Source organism: Piliocolobus tephrosceles, chromosome X, assembly GCF_002776525.5.
Source record: "Piliocolobus tephrosceles isolate RC106 chromosome X, ASM277652v3, whole genome shotgun sequence".
NCBI classification, from domain to species: Eukaryota; Metazoa; Chordata; class Mammalia; order Primates; family Cercopithecidae; genus Piliocolobus; species Piliocolobus tephrosceles.
In genome coordinates, this window is record NC_045455.1 from 10,878,943 (window position 1) to 10,895,756 (window position 16,814).

The window sequence follows — 16,814 nt, forward strand, 5'->3', positions numbered from 1 at the left end:
GCAAACTTCTCCTACTAATGAGACAGCCAAGTAAAAAGGGCTTCCTGGAGAATCTCCAACTGGTCTGCATGCTGGGAGGATGGGGTTGGGCCCCGGGAAGTGCCCGCTGTTTGCAGTGGGGACGAACCTAGCCTCTCCTGTCCCTGTGTGGTAACCTGGGATTCAATCTGTGAGATGAGGGCCTGTTAGCAGGAACCCTTCTCGCTTTGCTGAGGTTTTTCCTTTTCACCCAATAAATTCTGTTCCCCCTCACCCTTCAAAGTATTTGCGAGCCTAATCTTTCCTTGTTGTGTGATAAGAACCCCGTTTTTTCTACAACACTAACACACACTTTAATCTTTACACAAAACTTATGGAGGCTAGAGGAGTAGCCTTCAAAAGCCAAGTGACAAAGATAACATCTCTACAGAGACAGGCTGGTAGTACCACCACACCCTCTTATATCCACTCTTCCTTGGACATTTGCCATAACTATAATAGTGGTCAATTTCAAAAGTATTACCATAAGAAATGACTTTTTACCAGCACTTAGTACTCAAAGCCATTAACTGAGGTTTCATTAACTTGCATCTCCCAGAAGAAGCTAAATTATTTATTCATAAACAGCCCATTAAAACTAGAAATCCTAAAAATAGATGAAGCAGATGAAAGCTTCCAAGTCACAGTTTCAATGATTGACTTTCTGGCCACTGAAATAGCTGAAGACTACTAAGAACAGCAGGTCCACGGCTGTAGCAGAGAGCCAAGGAGTGATGCACAGTCCCTCAAGTCTATTAGTAGGGAAGATGGAACAAGTAACTTTTATATAAAATGGAATAAGATAGTGCCACAAAAGGGGTATAGAATTCAAAAGAGAAAGAGCACATCAGGTTTGAGGAGTCAAGAAGAAGTAGCATTCAAGATGAAACTTAATGAAGTGTCAGGATTTCAACAATCTAGACAGAGGAAAGAGCATTAGGAGAAAACAAAACCACTGGGGAAGAAGGAATGTACTCAGGGAACAGCCCATGATCTAGTTTATAGAATAAAGGGTATGATGGTATAGGGAAGCCTACTGTGGGACAACCCAACAATTTCAGGCCAAAATCAGAAAAAGATCACCCTCTGAAATAAAAGATAGTAAATACAGCATTTTTAAAATTTATTTATTTATTTATTTATTTTATTTTATTTATTTTGAGACAGGGTCTTGCTCTGTCGCCGAGGCTGGAGTGCAGTGGCGTGATCTCAGCTCACTGTAAACTCTACCTCCTGGGTTCAAACGATCCTCATGCCTCAGCCTCCCAAGTAATTGGGATTCCAGGCACTCACCACCATGCCCAGCTAATTTCTGTATTTTTAGTAGAGACAGGGTTTCACTATGTTGACCAGGCTGGTCCGAAATTCCCAACAGCAAGTGTTCCACCTCTCTCAGCCTCCCAAAGTGTTGGGATTACAGGCGGGAGCCACTGTGCCAAGCCAGTAAATACAGCATTTAATACATTAAGGCAGTCATCCAAGAAAGTGATTCTGTGTATGAGAAGACACAAATGTATTACTGAGGGAAGCTAAATTCAGAATGAAGTTGAGTCTGTACTTCAGTATATCTTGCCGGCGTAGAGAAAGGAGAACAAAACTACAGGAATTCACCAGCCTGCTGCATGGAGAAGAGCAGGTATCCTGAGCAGCCAACAAGAGAATTCTGGTCCCTTTGAGATTATGTTTCTTACTTCAAGTTACTCCATTAACATTCTGACATTCTGAGTTTGCTTGGTATGAGCTTGTCCTGTAGACCCTGATCATCTATAGAGGAATGCTAGATAACTCCAGAAGAACTTACTAGAGTATATTTTTACACCTACAAAGACAAGAATAGCTTCTGAAATTCTGATAGGTAATCCAGCAACCTAACATTAGTCTGCAAGGTCCTTATTCCCCTTTTAAAAAAAAAAATGCCCAGGTTGGAGTGCATGGCACAATCTCAGCTCACTGCAACCTCCACCTCCCGGGTTCAAGCAATTCTCGTGCCTCAGCCTCCCAAGTAGCTGGGATTACAGGTGCATACCACCATGCCCAGGTAATTTTTTGTATTCTTAGTAGAGACGGGGTTTCACTATGTTGGCCAGGATGGTCTCAAACTCCTGGCCTCAAATAATCCACCCACCTCGGCCTCCCAATCTGCCGGGATTACAGGCATAAGCCACCATGCCAGCCTCCCCTGACATCTTTTAAATATAACCGGTACATGGAGGACAACAGGGGAAGACCAATCTGTGTCAGCTTGGAATGACACTAAGCAGTTTATGCTGTAAGCAAGCACCAGACAGCTCCTAAAGAGGAAAGAGGTATACTAGCACTGCCTGTTCAAGAGATTTATGATTTGTGTCTAATATGAATTGGAGAAAATCAGTACATGAGGAAAACAGAATACTAATGCATTGTCCACCTGAGATGTACTGAGGTGCTGCAGTAAGCTGGTAGCAACAATCATGGCGAAGGGATATGTGAGTTATATAGGAATGAGGCCAAAGATGAGTCTTCTCTGTTAAGCAAAAGTTATGAACTGCAATACCCCCTAGAAAAAAACTAATACATGAACGTAAATACAGTTTTCAAGCTAACTGATTTAAAAAAAATGAATCTGGACTTGCCTGGCACAAATGTTGGTGGCTAAGTGAACCCATACTTTGAAGTTATCTGAACAGAGACCTAATGTTGGCAACTCCTAGAATAAATTTTCATTGTGGCTAGTGACATCTCTGAAAAAAAATACTCATATTAACAGCTAAGTCTTATCAAAAGCCCTGGACTTCGCTTTTATTCCATTAGTGTGCTTAATTTACAGTTACTGAGAGCCCATTGGAAATAAGCACCGGGGAGTCCCTGAATCATAGCAGCGTGGTCCCCAGGAAAACATAAAGCCCATTGTGAAAAACAGGCCTAGCGGTCCTTAAAAAACAATTTAAGCACAGAGAGAAGATCCATTTAAAAGTGTTATTAAACAAACAGCGCTACTGACAACGGTTTTCACCAGTGAACATCCCAGAAAGAAAGGAGAAAGCCTATCTCTGCAACTCTTTCTTCCACAATGGGAGAGAACAGAAGAGATGTCTGCGCTTTACACGTGAACCACCCTACCCCCTGAACACCATCAGAATTCATAGGGTAACATGTGATGTCATGGGCATCATATCTAGAATGTAAGGGCTACTCAGAACAGTCCCTATGGTCAAGGAGCTGGACACTCACATTAAACAGGTGAAACATAATAAAACATAGCACATAGCAAATGGAAAATGATGGGTGTGAATAATCATTTAGAGGAATCCAGGGCTAAGGTGGTCAAGGAACATATCAGAGATGAAGCAGGGCTTAATTGGCTCCCCCAATTAGCAAAGGTAAAGACAAAAATATTCCAGGAGGAGTAGGCAGATTAATTATGCTTCCAGAAATGCACACAGAAAAGCAGTAAGAAGTCGAATATTCTGAAAAAAAAATGAAAGTAGGAATAAAATTTGAAAAATATATTAAAACTTACTCAAAGAAATTACAGTAACCACCTCAACCTCCTAACAAAATGAAAGAAAAAAAGTTAAGGAAAATAGGTAGTTTATCCCATTCCTCAATGAAAAAGTGTGAATATATGCTGAAGGAAATTTAAACACATAGATTTAAAAAAAAAAAAAAGTCACTGGGACCCAATGCTACACATCCTGATTATTAAGGGAACTGGTTAACACATGCACCAAATCATTACATTTAAATAAGTCCCAAAGAACTTGGGAGGTACCAGACTATTGGAAAATAAAATAAATAAAGTACAGATATTCAAAAGAGCTACAAATGAGAATTTCTAGCAAGATTATAGTATCAAATCTGAAAGTTGGACAGGACAGTTGATCAAAAATCTTTTAAAATTCCAGAATAGTGGTTCCTAAGTCAACTCTCTCCATGGCCCTTTTAGTGTTTTATTCCATTCCATTAACTTAAAAATTATATATCCTTACTTTGGGAATTTGATTAAATTTATATGGCTGATGTGTCCTCGATACCCAGAGTTTCTTTGATAGATTTTGTCTCTTATTCTAATTTCTCTTGGTCTTCCTGCTTCCCCTCTTTTCCTTTATTTTCACTGACCCATCTCTTCATCTATCTTCTCACTCTATCTAGATACTGCTGATATTAATAGAAAAAGCCATGAACTGCTCTAATGAAGTCCTCTTCTAATCAGCAGACAAAAAGAAAACAAGTAAAAGGAATTATGAGTCTTGTTCTGGTGTCTCCCAGGGCCCTACTCATAATGCAGTCTTGAGACACAAGACTGAGAACTGCATTGTAATAGCTTTCCATTATGTCTGACACGTAAGTATGACATTGGTTCCAGTGATCATTTCTATACTCCCAGACATGCACTCTGGTCCACACCCCATTAATCAATTAAGAAGTGATTCTGAGACAGTCTTAATCTTTTACTGTTTATAATGTAAAAGGCAATGTTCAAGGCACTGCTAAGATGTCAAGTTGAAAACATCAGATTCCATGAGTTGGCTCCTTTCCGTCCTTAGGAACACTTGAAAAACTGTCAACTGAAAGACTCCAGAAGACAGAAGGAGGATGCACTGGGTTCTGATGGAAAGCAGGGCCGACCTAGCACACAGGTGCCGGTGAGTGTGTGTCTAGGAGTGTGGGGAGGGAAGAGCAGGTAGGAGCCAGAAGGAAAGATGAGCTACAGAAAGGGAAAAACAAAACATTTTCCTTTCCGCATCACAAGAGAGAGCTCTTGCAAAGGAAGAATGCCAGCTGTGGAATGGACAACAAAATTCTCTCCTAGAAGTTTCCTAACCCCAATCTCCTGAATTCTTCCTGCCTCATTTCCTCAATTGAGAATTCATTAAATTAACTGCTACTGAGCACCTAAGTATCAGGAACTGTGATGCAAAAATGAGTAAGAACTTGACCTAATCTTCGAGGAAGGTAACTAGTTTTTCTGCATGAAACCATATGGTGCACTAAGAATTACCTCGCAACGAAATCAAGGTTCTACCAGAGGCACACGTGCTGCTGTCACAACCCAGGAGAGGAAGGGATTGAATCCTGCTCGGCAAGCAGAAGAAAAAGCCACCGCCCACCACCCCCCAAGTTTTCCCGGGACACCACTATATCCATTTGTTATGTTGAAGCCCAGGATGGACAAATACATAGGAATCCACCAATCACGAAGATATGAAATCCCACATTCCACATGCTCCACAGCAGGGCATCTCATTGGTGAGGCATATAGGCCTAAGGATGACCTGTACCTTGTGAAGAACAGAGAAACAGCGAGGAGCCCAGCATGGCTGAACACCAGGGGAGGCAGGTTGGAGCAAGATACTCGAAAGCCAGTCCCTCAAACACCATGCTCAGGAATTTAAGCTTCATCCTCTAGGTGAGGGGTTGGCAAAGTCCCACCAACAGATAAATCCAGTCTGCAGACTGCAGCCTGTGTTGAAATGGGCAGCAAGATAAAATGGTTTTTACATTGTTAAAAATCAAAAGAAAAAAGGGTCAGGCACAGTAGCTCATGCCTGTAATCCCAGCACTTTGGGAGGCCGAGGTAGGAGGATCACTTAAGACCAGGAGTTCAAGACTAGCCTGGGCAACATAGTGAGCCCCCATCTCTAAAAATTTTTTTAATCGAAAAAAATTTAAAAACAAAATTAAAAATTAGCCAGATGCAGTGGCATGAACCTGTAGTCCTAGCTACTTGGGAGGCTAAGGGGAAAGGATCACTTGAGCCTAGGAGTTCAAGGCCACAGTGAGCCATGATCACAGCCACTGCGTTCCAGCCTAGTGTATGGAATAAGACCCTCATCTCTAAAAAATAAATAATAAAATTTTTTAAATTTCCAAAGAAAAATAATATTTTGTGACATGTGAAAAGTATGTGATATTCAAATTTCAGGCCCATCGGTAAGGTTTTTCCAAGGACACCACCATATCCATTTGTTCACGTTGTCTATGGCTGCCTTCGAGATCCAAGCAGCTGCATCAAGCAGCTGTGACTGCCGCAGAACCATGTGTCTCTCAAAGCCAAGAATATTTACTATCAAGCCTTTTATTTAAAAATGTTTGCCAGCTACTGCTCCTCTAGGTTAATGATTTTCAGTACTGACACATCCAAGTGGTTATACAAGATGACCCCCTTTGGGGGCACAGAAACAAAATATCAGAACATTTATTTATAGTGATCCTCGTATTTTAAAAAGAAATTAAGCTTTACTAGTATTTATTCTGTGGATTGAGTGTGGATGCTCTCTACACTATACAACACTACATCCAAAGGTCCCAGGTCACACATGTGCTATCCTGAGAGAGGGGCAGGAACTCCACATGGTGGTGCGGGCTCAGGTTGCTAATTACTGTGCCTTGACACCCTCACCCTTTCACTTGCTTTCACTGAACTGCTATGTATTCAGTTTACAGGGTGCAAAATGTCATTGGCAGACATTTTATAAAACTTTTAATGAACACAATTGACAGAATCATTATTATACCTTCTAATAACTAGAGAATGACTGTGAAAATCTTTTGGACTAGAACAAGGTTTGGCACATCTTGTGGAAGTAAACATTCAAGAACTATACAAGACAATGCCAAATTATGCATTTTCTTTTCATGGCACACGAAGACACCTCAAATAAGATCCAGAAGAAACAAGAGACAGCAAAATCGGATATATACACATTTCTTACATTACACCAAATACAGAGGAAAAAAGTTTCAATAGATTTCAAAAATAAAAGGATTTGAAAATATGAGTAAGGAATGAGATTATTTTTAAAGCAAATTTTTCAAAGAACTACATATTTTAGAATAAAAATGATTAAAAACTTCTTTTAAAAAACTCAAATTCAGTAGATAGTATAAAAAGCAAACTAGACACAGCTGAAGAGAAAATTATGAAACAGGATAATATATCCTTTCTTAGTTTTTCATTGCCTGGTCACTTACTGAGAGTAGTGTGGTTACAGTCTCACTAGAAACAGAAATAAATAGCAACACAGCATTTAAAGCTGTGTTTTCCAGAGGGATAGACAGGCCCCATGTGAATGCATAGAATTTAGTCAGTAGGAATAAATGCTAGCACTTACTGAGTCCTTACTCTGTAACACAGCATGCTGAGTACATTACAAATATGTCTCCTTTTATCCTCACACTGACCCTATACAAATATAGAAAGATAAAAGGTCTACATCAAGGCTCAGCAAGTGACTTGTTCAAGGTCACAAAACGAGTATGTGTAGAAACCAACATGTAATCTCCAAGCCTGCCTCCAAGTAACCAACTCGATATCCCCAATATAGGTCAACAGAAAGATATCTGACTTTGTGCTCAGTCGTTTACCTTGGTAAACCATATACCCTCTATTGATAACAATTATCTTCTTGATTAATCCTTGAGTCTTCTTCACAAACAGTCCTGGACTTTTGACTTCTGTGTCCAGTTTTAGCATGAATCCTGCTAAGTCAGTTTAGAGAGAACCCACAACCCTTAATATCTAATCAAGTTCCTCACGGGTCTCCCCTACCAACTCTTGATGTCTCAGACCTTGACCTGCCTTTAGCAAGAAGTCTGTTAGGCCAGTTTAGCAAGAATCCCCATACCCTTACCCTTCTTAGTAATTTTACACCCCCAAACCCCTTGCTGTGTCCATTGGCTATAAAGTCCCAGCTGTCTTTGCTGTATTCAGAGTTGAGCCTGATCTCTCATCCCTACTACAATACGCCTTTCACAAGTCTTAAATAAAGTCTTCCTCACCCTATTAACAAGTGTCAGAATAATTTTTTCTTTAACAGTGTATTATAGTTTTCTGATTTATACAGTCAAAAGATTGTAACAATTTTAAAAATGGAAATTGCTAAATAGTACCAATTATTTAATTAGCACATAACTAGAATAATCCTTGAGATCAACTCCATTAATATTTCTGTTATAACCAAGACTATTTTATAGCAAAACTTTGTCACTTTCACAGTCTATTTTCCTGCCATTATATGTTACCACACAGGTCTAACATCAAATATTCTCAAATCCTTACATTCCTTCTCAGGAAGAAAAACTGCTAACTCCATGCTGCTTCCTTAGAGTTTTACTAGCATGTGCGCGCACACACGCACACACACGCACACACCATGGACCCAAACAGTACAATATGTTAGAGTAGTGTTTGTGATATACCTTAAAGTTCTAAAGGTTCTACGTAAAAAGGTGAGAAGAGGCAAAATATTAAACTGCATATTAGAAAGTGCCCTACAGATTACATGCAAGTAACAGACTATATTGAGGGTTTACATAATGTCCCAGGAAGCTAAACAGCCAGTCTTTGAGATGAACTCTAAACCGTGTGTGTGTGCATGTGTGTGTGTGTAAATCTTCTATATGTTTACCTACCAGTTTCTCCTGCTGTTTTGTTCTTCCCATGAGGCTTATATAGAACATAAGAGCATCCTTTTACATGGAAGTGGTCATTAATTTGTCTAAACCACCTGAAAATAACAAGAAGATTTGCTCATGGCAACAATTCTACAACAAAGATGGCATTATTCCAATTCTAAAAAAATCCAGGTATAGCCCAAAGTTGGTATACCCATGAGAGGTTGAAGCCCAGCAGCTGGATACATGCTTTACTATCAACACACATCTACAGCATTATTATTTTGCAAAACTAGAAACATGGTATTGCCTCTAAGAGGGTCTTCATACCTCATAAGTGTTGTATTTCCCGTGAAAGGACCAAACCTAATATCTTCAAATGGAGGTTGAAAGCCCAGAATATGTAAAGCTTCTTCTTGGGTAATAGGTGGAAGACTACAAAAGAAACATTCATTGCCTTTCATTTTTCAATTCCAGTCATATGCAAATACAACCTATCTCAATGTTAATATGTTTGTCTGATTTGCAAATAATTTTAGTAATATTTTTCATTATTTTATTTTATTTATTTTTTTAGAGACAAGGTCTCACTCTGTGACCCAGGGTGGAGTGCAGTGGCGTGATCATAGCTCACTGCAGCCTTAAACTCCTTGGCTCAAGTGATCCTCTTGCCTCAGTCTCCTAAGAGACTAGAACTACAAGTACATGCCATTGTGCCTGGCTAGTTGTTTTTGCTTTTTTACTTTGTAGAGATGGGATCTTGCTTTGTTGCCCAGGCTGGTCTCAAACTCCTTGGCTTCAAGCCATACTCCTGCCTTGGCCTCCCAAAGTGCTGATGTTACAAGTGTGAGCCACTGCACCTGGCTCATTTTTATTTTATTGAAAATAATACATGTGTATATTTTAAGCTAAAAGACTTACACTAAAATACAGCAGGGTTTTTTAATTCATAAAAAATCTATTCTTAAAAATTTTTCTGTAATAGAAAAAGCAACATCAAATTACTTTGGAGTTTGAGGACACTGATAAATGGACATACTTACTTTCCAGCTCCCATTGTGCTATATAAGAAATTCCAACAAGAAATTAATGAGGAGATGCCACAAGAAGTCTTATACTGTGGTCGGCTTATGCAGTACCTGAGAAAACAAAAACTGTTTTCTTCACTTGAATGAATACAAAATATGCATGCCAGAAATAGAAAACTCATGGCAGTTAAGAGTGTTAATGTAATGAAAACTTTGATCTCCTAAGTCAATGTAAAATCTTCCATATTCACTTATTAATCATGTCATAAATATAAAATAACAATAAATCACCTGCTTTAATAAAAATAGCTAAGTATAACTAACTACCAGTTAAAGTGGATGCTATCCAAACCAATGGGAAAAAAATTAATGATACATAAATTTAGACATCACCTATTAAAAGTTTGGTATAAACCCCTGGTTGAACTGCATACATGATTATTTGAAACTTCAGAAATACAGGAGAAACAAAGCATTACTCCCACGTGTCAACTTCTCAGAGAAATTCTCCAACCCAAACTAAAAATCATCCATTTATTACCCACTTGTCCATCTAAAATCCCTGGGCAAGGAGCCGCGAAGCAGTGCTTCTCCTGTCACAGAGAATTTTAAAAATGAAATGCAAAATCCTTCCATGGCATGATTCAGTGGCACTAAGCAATCCAGATAATTTTCCAAACTGTCATGATTCAAGAGAAGAAACTGGGGCGAATGTGAACAGAAGGAGAAAGAGACAGACTATTTATTTATTCTGCTTTAAGAAGAAATAGGTTGGCTTTCTTTTTTTCTTTTTCTTTTTTTTTTTTTTTTTTGTTTTTGAGATGGAGTCTCACTCTGTCGCCCAGGCTGGAGTGCAGTGGTGCAATCTCGACTCACTGCAACCTCCATCTGCCGGGTTCAAGCAATTCTCCTGCTTCAGCCTCCCAAGTAGCTGGGACTACAGGCATGCGTCACCACAACAGGGTAATTTTTGTATTTTTAGAAAAGACATGGTTTCACTATGTTGGCCAGGATGGTCTCAATCTCTTGACCTTGTGATCCTCCAACCTCAGCCTCCCAAAGTGCTGGGATTACAGATGTGAGCCACTGCACCTGGCCAAATGCAAAGCTAGTCAAGCATGGTTGTAGGAGGAGACAATGTTAAATCAGCTTAACAATAACCCACAATACTCGTTTGACTTTCAGATGATCTTCTCCTAACTGCTTTCTAAAGAAGGTGCTAAGAAGTAGCCACAATGAAACAAAGAAACAAGACCTATCATCAGTAAGAGCAACTTTAGTGTCGTCTGAAAATTAATCACAAAATGAAAAATTAGACATATGCATGCGTACATATATGCATTTGCATATGTATATATACTATGCATATTGGCGAACATACAAGTTAACCATGATCCTTAAATCTTTTTTTTTTTTAAGTTCCAGGGTACACTCGCAGGATGTGCAGCTTTGTTAAATACATAAACGTGTGTAATGGTGGTTTGCTGCATCTATCAACCCATCACCTAGGTATTACACCCTGTGTGCATTAGCTATTTTTCCTGATGCTCTCCCTTCCCAGGTTCCCACCCCCCAACAGGGTTCAATGTGTGTTGTTCCCTCCCTGTGTCCATGTGTTCACATTGTTCGGCTCCCACTTATAAGTGAGAACATGCTCCAGGACCCCTAAATCTGTAGACTCAACTACACAAAATGACACACAAAAGATATTAACTGTCACTTAACATACTAAGTGCTGTCTTCAGCACCTCATTGTCAAATCTATTGAGTCCTCCCTCAGTTTTGCTTTGTTCTTTAATTGTGGTAAAAACACACATCAAATTTATCATGTATACCATTTTTAAGTGTACAGGTCAGTAGTGTCAACTATATGCAAATTGTTAGGCAACAGAACTTTTCCATCTTGCAAAAACAAAACTCTTTACCCATTGAACAACACAACTCCCTTTTTCCCCTTTCCCCCATCCCTGGAAACATATGAGCAATTTACTAATGTCCTTATTCAAGTAATCTGCCCTAGTTGTTTAAATATGAATGTGAACTCCAACCTAAGAGATCTTTGTGGACAAGTGATTATTAACAGCTCTGTCATCATAAGCTATATGGTCCATGCTGATAAAACACAACCAACTCATTCATTTACTGAATTTTTTTTTTCTGCTGTGAATATTTTTGCCAGAGTTCAATTTTTGGGGGATTATTTTTCAAGTCCAATACTAACAGTGTTTTATATTTTACAAAATTTATCTTTACATACATTTACTAACAAAGTATTACATGCATGTGTATATTTTTTCTCATAACACTAAATTTGGCCTCAAAGAATGTTTAAAAGGAGAGGGAAAGGGGGATTTCTCTTAAGATTTTTCATACTTTTTCATCAATCTCAACTTGTTTCCTAGTCTTGTTTATGACCAGGTTAAACTGTTTACCAACATTCTACTACCTTCTACAGGACTTTCCATTCTAACCTAATCTTGTAATATTCTCGGTGGAAAACAGGCTTATATTCCTAGTGATGTTTTCCCTTCAGGGCATTTCTCTCATCTATCCTTCCTAGGCCTAGCCTTCATGGCCTCACATGTTATACTATTAACATGTAGTTACACAGATTTGTTGTTGAAACAAAGCTTAAATCTAAGTGATTAGAAGCACAAACGAGCAAAGCCTTCTTTTCAAAGAAACTAAAATGAATGTTTTTGACTTTAATGTCTCTTCTCCATTATTCCCTACAAACTAACTATTTCAAATTTATCTTTATAAAAGTTCCTTTTGTTAAGAAATCATCCATGGCTTATCTTTAACTCAGAAAACAAAATTAATATTGAGCCTGATATCTAAGAAACAGATCATGACATGTGTTATAAGGAAACAGCATGAATGTTGAGTCTGACTCTTCGGCTTCAATACAAGATCTTCTGCTTCTTAGCCATGTGACATTGGCAGGTTTCTTGGCTTCTCTGAGCCTCCCTTTAGACAAGCTACTCTACTCTTCATTACCTACATTCCAGAGACACTTTGCTGTAATCCTTTCAAAGACCCTTCACCCCCTGCAACACTTCATATTCCCTCCCTTAAGACCCAGGACCTTAGTAAAGCATTTTGGTGATCATTACCTCCTTTCATGGTTAATTAGTGATTCATACCCATCACGTGACAAACTGCCTAAGATATTTCACATTTTTCTGTGTAGTCCCCTCTCCTCAACTGGATTGTAAACCTTGGGAAAACAAAGACCATGTTGTGTGCATCTCTGTTTCTCAGCCTACAGCAAAGGGTCCAATATCTATTAAATAAGTGATAAAAATGTATTTCTAAAATGCCATACAAAGGAATTTTAAAAACCCCAACCAGAGTCAGTAACACAGAAAAATTGTCATGAATTAAACTTGTTTTCATTAGACTAGGAACTGTATTTTAAGATAACCGAATAGCCCCAGTTAATGAATGAAGCTATGGAAGAAGGCTGGGTAATGAAAGTAAAAAAAAAAAAAAAAAAAAAAAAAATGGAATTTTGAAATGTAACCATTTTGCAACAAATATTCAGACAAGGATCATCAATGTGTTTGGGTTGTCAATACATTTGGCTAAAACCATAAGGTAAAAAGTTGATGGAACCTAGCTATTACCTAATGCTACTCTGTCACCCTACTGATTACTTGAGGGTAGCAGACGGGAAAGAAAGAACTCGTCAATGTAGAATACAACTGTCACCACCTTAACCCAGTAATCACTTAGAATTACTAAGATTAGATAATCAGGTACCATGTGCCTTCTGATGTGCAATGTTTGAAGTATGAGGGCCCACTTAAGCAGTGTTCTTGCATAAAATGTCATACTGGAATTTAACCAAGTCTTTATATTCAACTTCCAGTTTACAGGAAATATTGAGGTTAGATGAATAATTTAGGAAACTAAAAGGAAAAAACAAATCTGGAATGTAGGACATTCTACAAAATATCTGGCCAACTCTCTTCAATAAGTCAATCTTTACAATTCTCATTTGTTGATTAAAATAAATAGAATTTTAAAAAGAAAAGGGGGAAAGTGGGGTGGAGACTGCCCTGGATTGAGACAATTATGGGTCATGACACACACATATGGTTCACAACTGGGTCCCACTTTGAACAAACAGATGTGAAGACCTTTTCAGAACAATCTGGGAAATGTGAATTTAGCCTTGGAATTAGACACTAGGGAAATATTGTTAATCTTATTAGGTATGACAAAAATATTGTGGTTAAGTAGAAAAAAGTCATTTTTTAGAGATGCATACTTAGGTAACTTGAGATTAAATATGATAAAAATCAGTCACTTGAAAATTCTTCGGCAATGAAAAGCTAAGTATGTAACTACATCAAAAGGTTAATCATTGTTAAATCTAGATGGCAGTTATGTGGAGTCACACAGATGACTCTAATGACCAGCCGAGTTTGGGAAAGAGCAGCATAGCACATGATTAATCTACTTCAAACATCTGTGGTAGACTTTAAAGATTCAGAAATCCTGATAATAATTTTAGAAAGAAAAATATTTATGATACATATAATGTATTAATTTGTAAAGTGCTAAGTTATTGCCAACATGTATTACATATTTCAAAAATGAAAAAAATAAAAACTGATAACGTCACCATCGTCTGAGGTCTAATACTTTCCGCTGTTTAATATCTTCAAGAGGAGAATGCTGAGGACATTCCTTCTGATATCTTCCCTTTTTATCTGAAGTTTTTCTCTTGGAAACTTGTTTCTTTGCATTGCCTAGAATACAAGAGTATAAAATAATCAGAATGCTTAAGATGAAGTAAACTGAAATGACAAAAATTATACACCAAAATTCAGAAGTAACTTCCTTAATAATTCTGCTGAGAAAGTATAAAGAAAAAGTAACAACAAATAAATAACTGCCACTGGTTCTAAAAATGATATTTGCAAACACAGTGAAGTAATACATGTATTTTCTTTTTTTCTTTTTTCTTTTTGAGACGGAGTCTCGCTCTGTCGCCCGGCCTGGAGTGCAGTGGCCGGATCTCAGCTCACTGCAAGTGCAAGCTCCGCCTCCCGGGTTCCCGCCATTCTCCTGCCTCAGCCTCCCAAGTAGCTGGGACTACAGGCGCCGCCACCTCGCCCAGCTAGTTTTTTGTATTTTTTAGTAGAGACGGGGTTTCACTGGGTTAGCCAGGATGGTCTCCATCTCCTGACCTCGTGATCCGCCCATCTCGGCCTCCCAAAGTGCTGGGATTACAGGCTTGAGCCACCGCGCCCGGCCTGTATTTTCAATAATAGTCCCCCACCTTAAATAGAAAGAGAGAATAAAAACAAATTTAAACAACTATGAATTCTATTTCGTGTCACGTTCTTATACTCCAACTCCAGAGCTAGTCACTTAGTTGGTGAAACGGTCAATCACTAAATCTTTAGCCACATCTAGAAAATCAAATTATCGACAGTAAAAAATTTAACTAGACCACTTTCCAGAAAATGAAGGCTTTCTATAAAACAATAAAACCAAATTAATGCAACTCTGTTAAGAAAGTAAAAGCACCAGATCCAATAATGTGATGATGTGATGTTTAAAAATATCTCTGGGCTTACAGAGACAACAGAATGAATGAAGAATGATGCACATATGTACATTACAAAAATGCAACTTTAGCACAGAAACTAGAATGAAAAGCAAAGTCTCCTGTGTGCATATATGCATGTATGTATGCATGTACCTACACACACTCATACATGCACACATACACATAAGTTCTCCAAAAGACCCTCAAGACAAACAACAGTGGTTACTACTGGGGAAGGGAGAATTAGGAGCTAGACAAAAGGGAGCCAAAAGTAAAAGTGAGAATTTGTACTTTTTAATTTTTTTAATTGTTGTGAGTACATAGTAGGTGTACATGCTTATGGGGTATATGAGATGTTCTGATACAAGCATGCAATGTGAAATAACCACATCATAGAGAATGGGGTATCCATCCCTATACTTTTTATATGTTTTATTTCTAAATTGTTAGTGAAATATCTAGTTAAAAAAGGTATATAAAGTAAAATATCAATAAATAACATCCAAGCCTTATTTAATTAAAATACTATTAAGATTTCAGATAGCTATGCTCAAATACTTTAATCTTTCACACATATTCTATTTTACAACAGTTCTGTTATAAAAATTAACTGAAGGCTAATATTTCATTTTTATGAGTCATTCATAAATTATAAAACAGATTATATACATATGCGCCTAATAAGCAAACATAGAAAGAGATCTGTTTTATTCCTTCAAGATACTCTACACTGAAACCATCTGGCACCTAGGAACAGCTGGAACTCAGGAACTATTATTACCAGGGAATTTCTGTAAAAATGTAATAATAATGAAGACTATAAAGTCAAGAAACAATGTTTCACCTTCCTTTTAATTATTCTTTTTGTTTGTTTTGAGACGAGGTCTTGCTCTGTTGCCCAGACAAGAGTGCAGTGATGCAATCTCCAGTCATTGCAGCCTCAGTCTCCGGGGCTCAAGCAATCCTCCTAACTCAGCCTCAGGAGTACCTGGGACCACAAGTGCATGTGACCATGCTCAGCTAATTTTTGTATTTTTAATAAAGTTGGGGTCTCGCTATGTTGCCCAGGTTGGTCTCAAACTCCTGAGCTCAAGCAATCCACCTGCCTCAGCCTCACAAAATGCTGAGATTACAAGTGTGAGCCACCGTGCTCAACCCTTTTAATTATTTTTTCTAAGTTTTTACAGAGAACACACTGTTCACAGAGCTGAACACCACTGGCAAAGGTGAGCAATTGCGCCAAATCTCATTGTGCCAAATTTCCTTGACTGGTAAAATGACTCTTAAGAGAGTCAGATGACAGAAGAATGAGTTTCTCACATTTCTTGAGATGTCTTCACTGCCTAATAATGACTTAATTCCCTAAGTAGTTTTCCCAGCCACTTAAAATTTTAAGGCCAATGAAACATGGAAATGTGTGACCTTGATAGGCTCTGCAAACAGTCTGTACTCACACTTTCCTCTAGGGTTCCATGACCTTGTCCCCATTCTCTTTTTGCTGAATCTAGGATTGCCCCTGGGATCAATGAGCATACATGGTCCAAATGAGCATACTTCATAAAATCTCCGCGCTGCCACAGAAAGAGCAGGTCCCACAGGCAACAGTTGATTCGATTGGAGGGAAAGAAGCCACATCAAAGTGAAAGCTCAGTTTGAGATGGGAACATAAAAAAGCAACACCTGCACCTTCTGCCTCCCATCACATCAGCTCCAAGAACCTTCGCCCACCGCTCCTTCTCATTACCAAGTTCCCTCTTCCATTCCTCACTCTACCTACAGCACACACACACACAGCCTCAACACCAAACACACACACACACACACAC

At 38.4% G+C, this 16,814-nt stretch overlaps 1 protein-coding gene across 8 annotated transcripts in view; it reads right to left on the reverse strand.

The window, feature by feature from the left end:
- Nucleotides 1-16,814, reverse strand: part of BIVM (basic, immunoglobulin-like variable motif containing) — a 35,796-nt gene that overhangs the window by 10,125 nt on the left and 8,857 nt on the right. For 7 of the 8 annotated variants that reach the window (XM_023217988.1, XM_023217982.1, XM_023217987.1 and 4 more), the window contains 5 exons: nucleotides 16,443-16,559; nucleotides 14,056-14,182; nucleotides 9,438-9,533; nucleotides 8,725-8,829; nucleotides 8,413-8,507 (listed from right to left, as the gene is read on the reverse strand). In XM_023217988.1, the coding sequence (XP_023073756.1) occupies nucleotides 8,413-8,507; nucleotides 8,725-8,829; nucleotides 9,438-9,533; nucleotides 14,056-14,182; nucleotides 16,443-16,559 (540 nt within the window). The remainder of the gene's footprint in view (nucleotides 1-8,412; nucleotides 8,508-8,724; nucleotides 8,830-9,437; nucleotides 9,534-14,055; nucleotides 14,183-16,442; nucleotides 16,560-16,814) is intronic. The other variant, XM_023217989.1, reaches the window with a different exon arrangement.